General features: G+C 37.7%; 1 protein-coding gene across 1 annotated transcript in view; it reads left to right on the top strand.

Moving 5' to 3' along the window:
• The window catches only part of LOC145978159 (uncharacterized), a 97,507-nt gene extending 79,795 nt beyond the window's left edge, over nucleotides 1-17,712 (top strand). The window contains exons 10-14 of the mRNA XM_083110598.1: nucleotides 7,824-7,961; nucleotides 13,406-13,553; nucleotides 15,159-15,264; nucleotides 16,480-16,704; nucleotides 17,603-17,712. Of these exons, the coding sequence (XP_082966724.1) occupies nucleotides 7,824-7,961; nucleotides 13,406-13,553; nucleotides 15,159-15,264; nucleotides 16,480-16,704; nucleotides 17,603-17,707 (722 nt within the window). The 3' untranslated portion in view covers nucleotides 17,708-17,712. The remainder of the gene's footprint in view (nucleotides 1-7,823; nucleotides 7,962-13,405; nucleotides 13,554-15,158; nucleotides 15,265-16,479; nucleotides 16,705-17,602) is intronic.
• Nucleotides 17,713-18,256: the final 544 nt, after the last annotated feature.

Raw genomic sequence — 18,256 nt, 5'->3', positions numbered from 1 at the left:
TATGGATTCATTGTTTGAAGTGTTTACTTGTTCTAAAGGGTCCCGGGTTCGAATCCCGGCCTGGGCATGGGTGTTCTTTCTGAGCGTTCCTTCATCATATCGTCACTCATCTTCATCTTCGCGATTAGACAAAAGTGGCAGAAAGTGAAGTAAAATAAACCAAATCAATCAAGGATCCAGTCAAGATGGATTGATTTAAATAAATAATTTATAGAATAATGTACATAAGGATCTTGTAGATATCAGAATCACTTTTCGTGAAAGTACAATAATCTTGTAATCATTTAATGGCGTTTATTAGGCTCTAAGGAAGAAAAAGAAGGAAACAAAATATATGTACGAAGCTCATACAAAAGGAAATGAAATGTGTAAACTGTAAACACACATTTCTCTTGATTTAAAATTCAATAAATTTTATGGGCAAAAATAGCAAACATTTTGTGTAGAAAAATATATAAAATACTAATCATGTTAAACAGTAAATAATGCCATTATTAATACACTGTAAATAAATATGGCAGCTGATATTTTGCAAACTATCATTAAAAAATTGACAAAATTCAGCTACAAAGACTTTAAAAAGATATTAAGTTACTGGAGTACATCCAGAATGTTTTATTTTTACTAGAAGAAAGTTATTGAAATTATTATAGATTCATTAACATATTCAACGAACATTTCCATAGTACGTACATTCATATATACAATATCAGAAACAGAAAAATGTATATTTACATATATATCTTCTCATTTGCATTAATCAAACTATTCAAATATTTTACAGAGCCATTTACTAGAAAAAGGCTTTCTATAAAAAAACACATATCTATATGTATGATGCCAAAAATCACACAAGCAATTTTAAGCATGTTTTCTTTTTTAATCGATTTAAATAAAGACATCAGATTTAATTTTTTTTAAATCATCAATGGTTCCAGTTATAGTTAACACAAAGACAGAGTAAGACTGCTTTTTCAGCTTTGTTGACAGGATGCGACAATCTCATGCACCTCTTTTGACAGCAGGATATACGAAGTGGCGTGCATTTAACCTTTCTGAGACCCATAATTAAAACCTACCGCAAGGACGAGATCTAAGAACGATATGCAAGAAATTCAACTTCGAACGTGTGAAGAGATTTCCTTCAGATAAGCATTGCTGGAAATACTACAGCGATTTCCAGAAGTTCTTTTGGATGGTTGGGCAACTTACACAAGGTGCACAAGAAGCCTCTTTTCGAAATTTCTAATAAAAAGCGTAATTAAATGTGTAAACTCTGCTCTGCTGTGTCAGTTATATTATCTTATCAAGTTTCAGCATTGCGGGACGCAGGTTTGGGCAAGGCAAACTACACCACAAAACTTAAACTGCCAACGTACTGGTAGCAGCATAATTATCACTCTTCGATCACAATTCAGCAAAATAATAAATTAATTAAATTAAACAAAATAATATAGAGCATATACTATTTACGTCTCCTCAGTCAACAGCTGCATTAGTCTTTCATACTCACGAGTATTTTTTCGTCAGGCGAAGCAACCACAGCTCTCGCCAACAGATTGGAATTGAAATTCTTTTGCAACACGGACCTCAATAATATCTCTTCTCAATGTTATGGTACTTCTTTCCCCAGAGAATCAAGTTAGAACCGATTTCAATGGAACCTTTCTTGAACCCTTTTAAGGCGGTGTGTGTGATTTCTGTTCCGGTACAGAATTGATAAATTTTAAAGAAAAAATCTGTACTTTGCTGTCCCGAACCCATTTCCACTGGCTAATTTTCTGTTCCACACTGGAAGCAAATAATTAATTTTCAGTTCCTGGGCATTTAAGAAACATGGTGTAATGTGCTCTCCACGTGGGATCGAACCCGGGACCTATTTATTGCAAGGCGACGAGGTAGTGAGTAAAGAAACTAAGGTAATAAAGAAAATTATTATTTGTTACAAGCAAATGTTTTGTGTCAGTCATTTTTCAAATGTAATGATTTACTTTCAATTTTCGTGCCCCTATGTATTCATATTTATACATACGTATGACGCTCATTATAATTCAATGAGAAGTAGTAAGCATGTTTAAAAGATTAGGAATAAAAAAATTAAGACGAAAGGACAGCTCGTTTGAGGTTTGTAATTGCAACAAGTTCTACTTGCTACAGAATAAAGTGACTGTAAAACTAAATTTTAGTTTATTTTTAAAGTATTTGTAACTGACAAAAGTAGGAATTGTAACTTCTAACTACAGAATCAAAATTTAGAAATTCATCTCAAAACCTTGGATATTCCTTAGGTAGGAAAAATTTCTATTTTTTCAGTACTTTTAACTAGTTCAATCATAATCTGCCAAATTTAAAATTTCTGTCCATCTATCAGTCCTGATGACTAAAATGTATTGAATTGATTAAATGTATATTTTCCAGTGTTTAGTTGGGAACTCGTTACAAACATTTATTGTGCATTGTAGATTCATCTCTGGAATGAAGACCCACATAACGCTGGAGAATTGACGCAATGATATGGAGATGTACAATAGCCTTATTGTGCATTTTCATTCATAAAGGTAAAGAAAACTCATTTATTTATTGGTTTCATTTAAATTAGACGTTAGTATTATAAAAAATATCGTCTTGTGTAAGGATTTTAAGGATTATATTGAGCACAATGTGATTTTTTAATGCAACAAAGTTTCGTTAGAAAATATATTTACACAACTGTTAAGAATATCCTTTTCTGTCGAGTATTATAAGCATCATGTAGCTTGGCATTGTATATAACACCAGAACAATCTATTGACAGTTAGACTGTTTTGAGTTCACTTCCATGTAACCGCTGAATAACAATTGTATATAAAGCTATTCTCAAGCTTGTTACGAAATAGTTTATGTGCAGTAAAAATTAGCACAAGCTAATTTGTAGTATCTTATTTTCACATAGTTATTTAGCAATGTTATTATTATTTAATAAAAATTGCATTTATCTCCTACAAAAATTGTATAGTAAAATTTATGCAGTTGTCATTCTTTACTAAGATACAAATGTAACCTTAGGACCGGATTCAGGGCTGGGTTTGAGAGGGCTGCAGCCTCGGACTTTCATTCATCACTGTGCCTCCAAAAAGTAAAAACTCCTTTGAAAAGAGCCACAAAATGAACAGAAATATAGGGTAAAGGAGGAGAAGTTCGCCACCAAAATGCTTTTCATTTTTTTCCCTTCTAAACGAATTGGGGGAGAAGGACAAAATTTATACGATACAAAGAGTAGTCATTGCGGATTATGAGGAATATAACATAAATACTGTGTTACTTATACTTATGACGTAATATTAAATATACTAAAATGAGAAAAAGTGGAGAAATTCCCGCCACATGCTGGGAAATTCGCCATATAACTTATTTATCATTTTATCGTCAGTTTAAATGTATGAAATACCAAGTTGTGGCCAATAAGTCGGACAACAAAGTGTAAAAGACCAACAAATGACAATACAAAACTGCTTAAAAAGATACAATACAAACATGTTTAAGAAACATAGGTCTAAATGTTCATATGCATTGTGAACAAGTTGTGTGTGAAAGATCGCCTGTAAGAAGGGAAATTCGACACATTTTCTGTTACTCTGGCGAATTTACCAGCAAATGCATAGTCAAAAGAAATCAACTTATGTTTACTTGTACATGCACGCTTTCCAAAGCAAATCTTTCCACGACATTCTTAAGGTTTGAGGTTACGATATCAATAATTAAAAGGAAGAAAAATAATTCTTATCTGCCACGAAATGACAATTTCCAACGTAGTATTGAAATTCGGCACCTTCATTTGTCTTCTGTGTAGACGCAATTGCGCATTCCAAACTGTACTGCTTGCTTGCTAGTTCGCTCACCACACTGTAATTTTCAGTGGAAACAAGGCACATGTTACTTGATTTTTTTACAAGCATCAGTGAGTGTTTCCAACCTATAGTCTCTATCTACGATAACAAAAACCACAAGTACGGCGAAATTCCCAGCATGGCGAACATCCTCTCTTTTACCATATATATATATATAATATCTAACCAACCAATTAACATTACTGACGTAACTGAAATTGTATATAAAGGGTGGGAGACGATGATGTTAGTACCAGGTTTCCGCGTGTATTATCCTGGTCTCTTTAAATTTAGTTCGCCTATATGCATTGACAATGTTAGCTTTGAAACAGCAGGAGAAAATGTTTAGCTGAAAATATAGGTTTGATCAGGATTCGAATCCGCGTTACTGGCATACTGTGCCATTGCTCTGCCAACTGAGCCACAAAGACAATCTTGAGTTGTCTTTTGTCAGTGACGTAGGTAGAACTCCACACAGGCAAAACAGCGGAAGTGGAAAAAATCAGGCAAACATGCACTACTTCCGTGATGCAGTGGTCAGCGACGACACTAAGGATCCAGAGTTCGAATCCTAGTTGAGGCATGGATGTGTGTTTGTTGTGATGGAAATACAGTGAAAAAATAGAATCGAGATGAAACACAAAGATATATAACTAAAAAAAAATATTTTCTAAAAAAAGTTGGCACGGTGCGCCAGAGACCCGGGTTCGAGTCCTGGTAGAGCTTGCATTTTCTCTTAAATGTCTATGTAGTGCATCTTCTAAAACCACACTAGTGTTCAGCATTCTTTAATAACTAACAGACACGTGCCTCATTACGAAGATCTAATTCTCAGGGTTTTTCTTTAGCAGCGAACATTTCATTTTTCCTGTAATCACTGAAGATCAGTGGTGGTCCCTCCATGGAACAGAGGGAACAGGCTGTTTCCCTTCTACTTATCGCCCTTTTTAGCTATTTAAATTATCTATAATAACATAATAAGAACACTTCTTTCTTCCGAAATCAACATGCCGAAGAAAAACTTTCACCCTGACTGGAAGTTTGTTTACTTCACCTACCCTCGTCGTCCCACCCTCTGCTCTGACGCCGAGTATTTCCGACCACGCGCGAAGGTAAACGAGTGGTAAACGATCCTCATGGAGTCCCACTTCCCACCGCGGAAGCTGAACTACAGCGCCTAGAATAACGTAGTGTGGAAAACGGCATGCTTCTGCGCTCTCAGGCTGGTTCCACTCGAAAATGATCCGCTAGAGGCGCTGGTGTTGACCCCGGTGCTTGGTGTTCGACTGCTTATAATGGAAGTAAATGGAGTTTTCGCTGCAACGTCTGATTCTTTTACATGAAGCATTTCTATGAATGTGATAATTGCTATGATATTTGGTACAGTGGTCGCGAAGATATTAACGAACATTCTAGACAGTCGACCACGTCCTGTTATCGTCATACTTTCGTTAATAATACGGGAGAAAAAATACGCGTGGAATGTTCTTGGCAACTAAATTTTTGTGTATGAATTAGGTTCATTATTATCATCATCATCATCATCATTTCTTTTAAAGATATACACACTGAAGCATTTGTATTTTTGATATTTACTGTCTCTTTTCTTCCGCTTTAAACTAATCGCGGCGATGATGATAATGATGATTGCATGAAACGACAAAGGGAACCCCACAAAACTTTCTTAGTGCTATCGACATGAGTGTAAGGAAACTTTCAAACCAATGGGACAAGCGACACGGGATGTTCACACTGTCACACTAGTGACACACACTTCCAGACTGTAAAATAGCAGTCATTGCACATGAGGGTCCAAACAGCAAACGACACGTTCATATGGCGTATTCGCGTGCTACTTGTTGCTTCGGTCGGAAAGCTCCTTAAAGAAAGGGTGCTGAGACCGAAGCGAGGCGCTACAGGGGGAGTTCCCAACTAAGTGACAAGCGACATGGCACGTTCAGTCTATTAGCAAGCGTTTGCTGCTAAGTGTGCGAACAACAGATAGGCGACACGATAAACCGCACATTACAACAACAGATCTAGGCGACACGATAAGCCACACGTGTCGCTTTGTCGCTTCTCCGTCGCTCAAACTGGGTCATTTCCTCAATAGCTTGCAACATGTTGCCGTGGTTTGTTGTTCGCGCATACGCGATGCAATGAGTGTCTTGCTTTAGTGAGATTGCGCACCAAAGCGACAAGCGGCGCGCGACACTTATCGCTTGAGGATTTCACCAACTGAACGCTGGCCTGTGCTTCCCGTCATGCCGCTACGATGTGAAATGTTGCTCTTGATTGGCTCCTTTCCAAGCAACATGTGTCACTTCGGTATGAACCGAATGACCCGTGTCGCTTTGGTGTGAAATCTCCTTGAGGAAACGGTGCAGTCAGAGCTTTTGTCCCTACGGTTCGAAAGGCTGCATTGATTTCCGACTGCTCGCTTTCAAGCGACATTTGTGGTTTGTCGCCTCGGTATGAAATATCTCTCAGGATACTATTTATATTCTAATAACATAGAAAAATAAACTCTAATACACAGTCCAAGACCTGACGTCCGGAATCACATTGCGATGTTTCTTCTGTGTTACGCATGCTATTTATTTATTAATTTTATTTTACTTTTCTTTCCAAATTAATGCCATTTCGTGACTGCAAATCACTCCATAAATATAACTGTTTCCATCAATTCACGTACCACCTTTCAAGACAAACAAATCTACACAATATATTCCAAAAACTAACTAAGCCGCATAACTTTCATAACAAAATTAGCACCTGGGTCGATCGCACTGCCATCTACTTGTCATCGTCTCGGGGAACCAGTTTCTTGGGTCGTTTTCCACACTACGTTATTCAAGGCGCTGTAGCTGAACTCTCAAGCTGTTCCATACGAGAAACATAGCGAATTCGTTTTCCTTCGAGTTTTTGCTATGTGCTAAAGATTAATTGCGTCGTAGTGATAGTTTGGAGTGTAGTAAGTCTATAGTTTCCTAATCTCATTGCAAAATTGCGTCGGCCAGTCATAACGAACTGGAAAAATCTTCTAGAGTCTAAGCGTCTGCTAAATGCCTTGGCTAAACGCTGCGAAATAGCTTCCGAGGGAACAGCTCGCATCCACCTGTTCCACCAGCAAGACAAGCGGAGCGCAGGACAAGACAGCGAATGTTGTATGATCGACTGGCTGAAGACGAAAGCTTTTAGTTCATTGAACTTTACAGAAAAGACAGCAGACATACACCTATCCTAACCTAATTAGAAACTAAAACGAAATCGTACACAAGGCATTTTCAAACAAGTTACTACAACTCTGTAAAATGATTAACTGGATACTCTTCCAGTGGCAAATTTTTGTTGTCCTTGTTTGTTCCCGAGAGGGAGTTTGGAACAGTTCGGATTTTGTCACAATTTCTACAAATCTAGCGGACGTCATAAAAAAAACTCGGCCATCTGATTGCCATTATTGCATTAAGGACGTTTGAATTACAATGCTCAACTCTAGAAAAAAAAATGCCAACTTAATCTACAAATGGAGAGATGAAACCGGTTTCCACAAAACATTTCATTTTCTGATCAATCATAAATTGCTTTTATTAATTTTTCCTTTGTTGCGGATCAACAAAGGAAATGTTTGTTTTTAATGTTTTGTTTACATTATATCATATTTGCTTTAACATTGGTATTTTCATAATTTTAACGTGCTTCATGTATGTCACTCCTGAAAATTTTTAACATATGTTTCATATGTTTATTTGGTTCATTTCAACAAGGGTTGAATTTTACTTGGTTTACTGTATTATATTACGACAGGTATGGGAGGGGAGGGGGCAAGTGCAGGTCACATGTTCCCCTGCCTGATTTAGCACCGCACGCCACTGCTGAAGATTAAGTAACACGGTACGATTTTAAAACTAGATTAGTAATGTTAGAAACTCTGACTAAACTGTTCATTGTTTGTAGTGAATGCAATTGTTTCAGGTAGCTTATCATTGGGAAATACAAATGAATCATTGGAAGAGAGCAACACTAAAGACCAAGATGTAACCACTACACCTCCTTCCACTGAAGAGAAACACTTCGGATATACAGGGAATTCTGGTAAGACTTCTTAGACACATTTTTCCTTTTAACGTTCAAGTTATTTCAATAAATGTAACATGATTGATTGAATTGCTTTATTATACTTCGCTTCTTGTGCCACTTTTGGCTAATTTGCGAAGTTGAGGATGAGTGATAATGTGATGAAATTGATGAATGGACACTCACAAACATCCATGCCCAGGCCAGGATTCGAACCCGGGATCCCTGTTGTCGTAGCGCGATGTGCTAACCACTCTGCCACGAGGGCCAGCTGCTGTAACATGGCATTACAACATCATAAACCTAAACATAATTATCTTCATTTATCCGTTGAATCATTATTATATATGGACTATGGACATTATCAAGTAAGATGTACAAGGCGTCTCCTGAACGCATGCGGTGCATGCTGCGCATGCGTCAATTGTGGGGAATAGGCCAGCTTGCTCTGCGGCGACATTCATGAGCATTTCTACATTCTAATTTCTTCGTATAGGTGAAGTATTTATTTTACACGAGAGCGCTAAACTAAGCTTATATTACATTTCAAGGATCTGAAGTGACGCATGCGTCAATTGTGGGAAATAATTATTACTTTCTTTCACTTCAGATCCAAGAAATGTAATATAAGCTTAGTTTAGCGCTCTCGTGTAAAATAAATACTTCTCGTATACGAAGAAATTAGAATGTAGAATTGCTCATTAATGTCGTCGCAGAGCAAGCTGTCCATTTTCCCACAATTGACGCATGCGCAGCATTCACCGCATGCGTTCATGAGACGCCTCTGTGTACAGTGGGATCCATGAGTATTACCGTGCAAATTGTCCATCACCATGTTCGGGCATTTTATTTGACCCAATAAGAGCTTCAAGAATTAAAAGAAAACTCGAAACAAGCTGTTGACAACTTCTGCACCGGCATACATAAAAGTCCATCGCTTTAAAACACACAGGATGTAAGAGAAAAATTGATGAAAATAGTCATGGACAATTTGCACGGCAATACTCATGGATCCCACTGTACAAGTGTATATAATAAAATTAAAACACATTCTTAATTTCAAGAATAGTTATAGAAATATTGAAGACAGTAAAATTTTATATTGAGAAAACATACTATAATTATACAGTTTATAAAATTTGCTTTAAAATTTGATGAATGGGTTTGCATTCCTTACCATATATAGTATATATAAAAGTTCTAAGACTATGAAGGAATAACCGCGAGAAAGGGATAAATATGGAAATAATAATTACGAAAGACAATAACAAAAGTTCAACAAGAATAAAGATAAAAATAATAGACTTTAGAAGATTGGTAAAGATGTGGACTATGAACAAAGGTAATCTCGAGGGAAATGTTTTAAAATTGTTTAGCGCCGCGGTGGCTCAGACGGTAACCATGCTCAAGGTCCAGGGTTCGATCCCTGGCGGTTCAAATCCGGGAACTTTTCTAACGTTGGAAGCGGCTCCGGCGCCCACCCAGCGTCGAATGACATGGGTACCTGGGGGGAAACCCTGGTGGGTAAAGGCGGTCAGGGGCTGATCACATCACTCCCACTCACGACCGGATCAAGAAAGTGTGGGGCGTTACCCCACACCCCCTATACGCCTTCATGGCGTGGTGCTAAGCACAGGGGAGCACTTTACCTTTACCTTTTTCTACAGAAGAATTATATACATGGGCTGCTATATTGTTTCTTTAACTAAAACACTAATTCCTTGTTTGCGCTATGTGGATTGAACTTACCTTACTCACCATGTATTTGAATATACTTTTGAGCCGTACACACTGTATTTAACTTTTTGCTTAGTTTGTTTTTTCTTTTCCCAGCATTCTGTTTCGCTCGTGTAGTCGCCTAATTAATTGCTTATCACCACAATATAATGTGATTTAATACATGGCCGCAATTTTAAGCGAAACGGAATATTCCCTTTCGCCATATAGAATTTTGCCTAAACTGATTGAAAAGGAAGATATTTTTCAAAACTGCTAAAGAGATAGGTTTGGAAGTTAACAAAGAGAAAACTAAATATATGCTTACAGGCCGAAATCAAGTGTTAGGTAATAATCAAAATCTAATTATTGATAACTACTCGTTTCAACCAGTTTCCAAATTCAAATACTTAGGAGTAATATTAACAAATGAAAATTATATTAAAGAGGAAATAAAAAGTAGGCTTAATTCAGGAAATGCATGTTACTTCTCTCTTCATAAACTTTTGTCTTCTCGTTTAATATCTAAGAAACTAAAAGTTAAAATATACAATACAGTAATTTTGCCTGTAGTATTTATTATATGGATGCGAAACTTCGTCCCTTACATTGAAAGAGGAACATAAATTGAGAGTATTTGAAAATAGGATCCTTAGGAAAATCTTTGGACCTAAAAGGGATGGGGAGACAGGTGAGTGGAGAAGGTTACATAATTTAGAACTACATAATTTGTATTCATGTCCAGATATTATTAGAATAATTAAATCAAGAAGACTTAGGTGGGCAGGCCATGTGGCACGAATGGGAGAGGAAATAGGAGTTTACAGGATTCTTGTTGGGAAACCTGATGGTAAGAGACCAGTAGGAAGGAAAAGACGAAGATGGAGGGACAACATTGAGATAGACCTAAAGGAAATCGGTAGGGATGGAAAAGAGTATATAGATCTTGCTCAAGATAGGGACGGATGGAAGGCCTGTGTTGCTGCAGCCATGAACCTTCGGGTTTAAGAAGGCTAGAGAGTTAGTTAGTCAGAAAGCTGTTATATCTGATTGACAGGTGCTGATAAGCCATTAGGCGAAACGGGATTAATCTGATTAAGGATAGCAAGACTGCGACTCGATATTATTTTCCTGATTACCATTGATGCCTAAAGTTCCAGCAGGAATTCACTAAGTGATGCTAGACTTTTCTTTTAGAAAATAATAATATTCAAAAGAACAACAATAAGAATAAACTTAAACAATTGCAGGTCCAGACAGATGGCCAGAAGAATTCTCTCGAGCATGTGGTGGTAACGAGCAATCTCCAATCAATATCGATACGAGACAAGTTTACGTAGTGTTTCCAACTGTTCTTCATTGGGTTGGCTATTTGGACTTTCCTCTATCCATGAATCTCACGAATAATGGTGATACCGGTAAGGTCAACAATATGATTTACTTTCTCCTTTCAAAGAAATCATTAGTTCTCCCTTAGAAATGGCTAATTCGTGCATACAGTTTGGGCATTTCGTACTACAATCAACAAATAGTAACGCTAAGCTCTAATATCTGTATTCTTAGTCCCTAAAACTGAGGTGTCTGGTTATATCCGGAAGGGTAACATGTCAACTATACTGCATTAGTAAGGTATGAGCCCAAACCGTGACACTTTTTGATTTTCTATAGTTTTGGGGTTTTATGTTGTCATCAAAGTGGCAGACGCTCAATTATAAAGTTGGGGAGAAAATATTTTGTCTTAAAATTTGCCCCCTTTAGATTCGGTTTGTAGAAAAATTTTGCAATTCTTGTGGGAGGGACATAAAATTAACTTTTGTAACATTTTGTTAGTGTAATGAAACCCAAGAGCTATCTAAAACCAAGGATTATTAAAAATGAGGCCCATACCTTGCTAATACATATATTTATATAGCTAATTTAAATGCAGGTAACATTTAAATAATCCAGATTGATTGGTTGATTTGGTGTTTTAAGTCCACTTTATTCACAATATAGCTAATCGGGACTGGACCTATAGTTTAAAGTAGGATGTGCCTCCACCGGGTATCGAACCCGGGACCCCTTGATTACAAGGCGACGACGCTACTACTGAGCCATAGGGAGACCTCTAATTAATCCAGATTAAACTGGACACTCATCATGGACGTCCGGTAGGTGGGTAAGGGGGACCTCGTCTCCCACAAAAATGAATGTTAACCTAAAATAATATGTGTATTTCACACATATAATTTCATTTGAGTCAAAGTAATTTATGTTAATTATTATAAGAGTGTTGCAGGAACATAATAAATTCAGACTGAAGGAGTTTTTTGAGGGACAAAACTATTATGAGGAGAAATCTGCCTCGTTTGTCCCTCCCTGCAGACGTCCATGACACTCGCAATGGGAGTACACTCTCTCCCTGAAATCTGTGGAGCAATGCCGCGCATCATGGGCGTAACTTGACGGGGGCAAGGAGGGCATTTCCCCCTCCCCCCCCAAAAAAATCGGGTTTATTAAAATTTACAAGTTATGGGGTCTGAGGAGCAAAGTAATAAAGAGTAATATTTGTAATTTCGCAAACGTCACAGTTATTTAGCAAATAATTCTGGACACTGTTTTTATGAGATGGAAAACTTTTCGAGTCTCTTCCTCCAAACTTAAGCCCCTAGATTTATTCTGCCCCTTCAAAATTAGGCTCAGTTAAGTTCTGCCCCTTCAAAATTAGGCCCAAGTTTGATTCTGACCCCTCAAAATTAGGCCCAGGTTAATTCTGCCCCCTCAAAATTAGGCCCAGTTTAGGCCTGCCTCCATCAAAATTAGGCCCAGTTTAGGCCTGCCCCCTCAAAATTAGGCCCACGTTTGATTCTGGCCCCTCAAAATTAGGCCCAGTTTAGGCCCGCCTCTCAAAATTAGGCCCAAGTTTGATTCTGATCCCTCGAAATTAGTGTTGCCCACGAGACGAGACTTTGGCCTGTCTCGTCTCGTGGAAATGCTGTGAAATGCTGTCTCGTCTCGAAAATATTCGTTTGTCTCGGGACACATGATCAATCTCGTCTCGTCTCGAATTTTCAAAAGCCTGTCCCGTCTCGTCCCGTGGGCAACACTACTCGAAATTAGGCCTAATTTAGTTTAATTCTGTCCCCTCGAAATTAGGCCCAGTTTAGTTCTGCACCCTCAAAATTAGGCCCAAGTTTGATTCTGATCCCTCAAAGTTAGGCCTAGTTCAGTTTAATTCTGCCTCCTCACAATTAGGCCCAGTTTAGTTCTGCCCCTTCAAAAGTAGGCCCACGTTTGATTCTGACCCCTCAAAATTAGGCCCACTTTAATTCTGAACCCTCAAAATTAGGCCCAGTTTAGTTGTGCCCCTTCAAAATTAGGCCCAAGTTTGATTCTGACTCCTCAAAATTAGGCCGTTTAATTCTGCCCCCCCTTAAAATTAGGCTCATTTTAGTTCTGCCCCTCAAATTAGGCCCAATTTGATTCTGCCCCCTCAACGTTAGGTCCCAAGTTACGCCCATGCCGCGCATAACGGTAGAGAAGGTGAGAAAGCGAGTGCGCGCTGCTGTAAACGGCTGGTAGCTGCAGCCACGTTTTCCCTTCCATGTACTTACACTTACTTCCCATCTCACGCGAGTCCTTCTTGCCGAGAGACTTGTTTTCGTTCGCGTGCTCCAGATATTACCGAGAAAGAGCGCGTTTTTTTTTATATATAATAAGTTGAGATCGAAACGCTTCTACTAACTTTTACATATTTTCTATTTCAGTGCTCTTGCGAGGAGAATGGCAATTGGTCAGCCCTTATATCTACGGCGGAGCTCTGCCTCATGGAAAACGATTTGCTTTTGAGCAGTTACATTTCCATTGGGGACCTACAAACTTTCTTGGTAGCGAACACATGATAAACAGAAAATCGTGAGTTTGACTTTAAGTGAACCATATTTGCAACTCGACCAAGAAAAGTAAAACCGTAAGCGAGCGAAGGCGATGCAATCAGCTGCTTGCCATGTAATCTTGCTCTTTCAACACATCATCACCTTTATTCAGTGCCAAGTATGATGATGAAGAAAACCGTGCACAGGGAAAGCAGTGAGGTAATATTTAATGTCGTTGAATTTTTTGGAAACGAAGCAAGGGAGGGAACCTATATATATGGCAACACGAACCCTGGCACAAGAGAAGGTCAATCAAAAGGAGAAAACAAACAACTGTCCACTTTAGTTAGCGAGTTTGGCGGGGTTTTCTTGTCTTGGTCGAACTGTAAAGCTAACTGTTCATTTTTCTGCCGTCAGCAGAAGCAGTGCTTCATTGATAATAATTGTTAGATGGGAACAATTGCCTAAGATCAAAGATGAATATACAGGTGCATGGGTGCTTGCAGAAAACTTTATACGCGGGGTCAGAACTGAAAAACCGTGTTCAAAATATTTACGTAATATTTACGTCATCATAAGTAAAACATTTTAAGTGAGAAAGATAAGAAATATATGAAAGAACCGACACAGAAAGGAATAGAATTAAAATAGCCAGACGCAGTCAGAGAGTGGGAGAAAGAAAAAGAAAGAGAAAAGAAATAAAGAAGCAAATGACAGAGAAAGGAGGAGAAATATAGAAGCGAGAGACAACGAGATAGAAGTGATTCAGACAAACTGGGAGAAGCGAGAGACAAAGAACTACAGAAGTGACAGAGAAAAAAGAGAGGAAGAGAGAAAGAAAACGACAGAAAATAAATAAGAAAATGTGAGGGAAGAAGCCAAGAAAAAGATAAAAGTGTTAAAAATCACAGATAGAAGGGGAAAATAAGTAGCAATTTTTACTTTCCCGGCGGAGTTTCTTCGCTACAGGCGCCCATGGAGAAGGGATGACTCCAAGATTCAAAATAATCGCAATAAAATAGATGGAATGCCTGAGCGAGATGACTACAGTAAAGCCTACGAAAATTAAATCTGATAGTCTGTATATATGTTCGTATAGGATATATATATATATATATATATATATATATATACTTAGATACTTGTGGTTTTGTGTTGTTTTTATTCGCTTCCTATCTCTATCGTGACAATAAGAATGGACCGTTATTTGTTGAAATATAGATGAAAGAACAAACCAGCGAAACGATTATGCATTATCATACACTTGCGTGCAAAGAAATAGACCCACCTCACACTTTTGACATAAAATGTTTACATGTTCTTACTTTTTCTATCAACTGTTTGGAGGCATATAAAATGTTTACTTTTTCTTCCAACCGTTTGGAGTCGCTAGTGAGCTCTGCATTCGCCTATCCAAATGGAAGCGTCTAATCCTACTTATATGTAGACGAAGTTCAGTAATAAATACGTATGATGTTAATAAATTTAATAACATTTTATGTCAAAAGTGTGAGATGGGTCTATTTCTTTGCACGCAAGTGTATATTCGAAACTAGGGCTCCTGGTTTATTTGTATGTGTTTTGACTCAGAAATGTCTACCAGTTACATCACACAATCATGAAAATATTATTTTTCCTCTGCTAGGTTTCCTATGGAAATGCATATGGTTCATTTTAATAAGAATTATGGGAGTTTTCTCAACGCTTCCAAGTTTCACGATGGGATTGCCGTGATAAGCTTTCTCTTTCAGGTAAATATATTTAAATAACTGTAAAACTAATTCTAAATCAAAGTTAGATTGTTGTCATATTATAAATTGGGATCGTTTGCTGACGTAGGTCTAAAATAAGGGAGTTAGGTTAAATTCCTACTTTATTTGTGTACTCTGCATGTGCAATACATTTATCTCATTTATTTACTTAATTACAGTGTCAGAGTTATGACGTAAGTCTTTCTTTTCATGTCTTTATCACGTATTTATGTTATTGGTGTACTACTATATAATTCAGAGTATCGGGAGATAATGAATCATGATGGTTCAGTCGGTAGGGCATCTCACTGCCATGCAGGAGACCTGGTTCAATTCCCAGGGTGGGCGATTTCAGGTGGTATCTTTCCCCCCAGCAATATGTATGTATGGAACGGCTCTGGGGTTCACCTAACCTCTAATGCAGGGATTCCCAATCTTTTTACGTTCGCGGCAGCCTTGGGAACGAAATAAAAAACTTGGGGCACCCTTGTTAGAATTTTTTTTTTTTAAAAAAATCTTAAATGGAAGTGGAATATGTTATCAAAAGCAAGTTAAATTTATTGCCAAATAAATACCTACTACAGTACTAATGTTATTAATTTATTGAAAGATAATATAAGGAACAAACATCAGAATAAAATACAGTTCAGAACAAAGGTATTATAATACCTTCAAAGGTATTATACAGCAACAGTTCAGTTCAGAACGGTGTCACCATCTATTGGGCATGAGAGTAATTAATTCAACTTAAAATTTATTTTGCCTAGTTCCTAATAATATTTTCTTTTCGTTTATCCATAAAATATCTCGCGGCATCCCGGTTGGGAATCACCGATCTAATGCAAACAACCATGGAAGTGTAAAGGCGGCCGGAGCATGGTGCCGATCACATCACGGTGCACACCATACACATCCGAGATTGTGAATGAGTGATTCTGCATACCCCCACCCAACATTCCTTCACGGTACTTTGCACGACACTGTACAGACCAATATTGCCCTAACGATGGTGGAACTTGAACAATTAAAGCTTGAAACCAATATCAACTTCATTTGCCGTTTTCTAGGGTTCACCACTGTTGAATCAAAACTTACCCTGAATTTCAATAAATGTGTTAGAAGTCTCTTGTATATCTTACTGACTCTTTATAATAGAACTGAGGTAACATAGTATGCTCGGAAACAAGTATTAACATGCGGTGCTCTCCCTTACAGCTTTCTCACCATGACAACCATTTCCTGCAGGGATTAATTTCAGGACTGGTCAAAGTTCGAGAACCGAACGCAACGACAGATCTCAACCCCTTTCCACTGAGTTTCTTCCATGTGCCATTCGAGAACGAGTACTACACTTACTTTGGATCTATGACTACCCCACCTTGTAGCCAGGTGGTCACGTGGATTGTGTACTCCAAGCAAATAACTATATCCGGCCGTCAGGTAAGTTTACTATTGTATGTCAAATAAAGATGTTAAATTCAGATAATATTCTAACGTCGAGTAATTATTTCTGTCTTTTCTTTATTTTTTATATTACACCTGTCTTCAATTTTCTTGCACTTTGTATATCCTTGACATTCTTTATTCATTTGTCCTGCTTCCCCCTCCTCTCAATTATTTTGATTCCATCTAACTCTGTAATTGACTTTTCTTGCCTGCTCTTTCAATCTTCTTACAATTATCTCCTCTTTATGATTCCCATTACATTCTTTTATCGTCCTTTTCTCTCCTTCCGAATAGGTTTCTACTTTCCTCAATCCCAATTTATCTTTCTCTCTATTTATTTCATACTCTTCTGTTATTTCTCTTTTCATCTCGGCATTCCCTCTCTCTATTTTTCCATATTTCCTATCTTCTTCCAGTTTTTATCTTCTTCTCATTTCTCCTCTCATTTCTTCTTCCAAAGGGGAAGAGAGAGAGAGAGAGAGAGAGAAATACGATGAGAAGTGAGAGAGGAAAGAGATGGAGAAAGAATATGAGAGAAAAGAGATGAAGAGAGTGTTTCTCAGTCCATCGAATCTCCCTTTCTATGTATCTACCTCTCTTTTTTCTATTTCTCAACCATGTGTTATTCTTCCTCCTTTCTCATTCTCTCTCCTTTTGTATTTCTCCTATTCATAATTCTGTTTCTTTCTCCTTGCCCCTCTCTACCAATCTCTCCTGTTTCCTTGCCATCATTGTATTCTCTTCCCCTATTTTCTCTCTTCTCCCTTACAATTCCCTCTTTCATATCACTGAGACATCGTTTATCTTCCTAATAAAATCACCATCGCTGTAAAATTAATTTCTAGAATATTCTTCTGTCATCACTTTGCTAATTCATGTATCTACCTTTCAGCTTCAGGAGTTCAGGAGACTGAAGAACCACATAGAACAGCCCGTGTTGAGGAATTACAGACCAACAGTGGCTTTGAACGGAAGACCTGTGTATTTATTTCTCTGAGAAGAAAACACAGCAAATAAGGTATTAACTTGGACAACTTCTTCGTCCATAGACTTATTGTTACGTCCCTTTCCTACCTATTAAGGTTCCTGATGTTGGAGCAACTATGGATAGGCGTATGTCACCAGGACAGGGCCGAGTTCGATCTTCGAGGTCCATGGATTTCTCCAAGCCATTCAAGTCTCCTACCAGATCAGAGAATCATTTGTATGGTAAAAAAGCGGTGTTGATCACACTGACTGCACCTAAGACCGAGTCAAAAATGTTTGAAGCCATATCTCAACAGTCTCTGAATAACTATACATTTGTTTTGATTTGCTAATTCTTTCATTGGCTGTTATGTAGTAGCAAACCAAAAGGTAAAAACGAAAATTTCCGTGTACATATTTTCATCCAAAAGACAAAATATGAGAGTTCAAAGGAATGTAATTTGTTTATCTTGCTATTCCTACAAATACAAATAGTACAAATAAAGATTTTATAGAGCATATTACGCCTTTCTTTCTTTATTTCTATTTGTTTTGCTTTTGTAGTACTAAATAAGAAATT

Source organism: Lepisma saccharinum, chromosome 24 (genome assembly GCF_977018435.1).
Source record: "Lepisma saccharinum chromosome 24, izLepSacc3.1, whole genome shotgun sequence".
Lineage (NCBI taxonomy): Eukaryota > Metazoa > Arthropoda > Insecta > Zygentoma > Lepismatidae > Lepisma > Lepisma saccharinum.
Note: the sequence above shows the minus strand (reverse complement) of the source record. Positions and strands in the feature narration are given on the sequence as shown.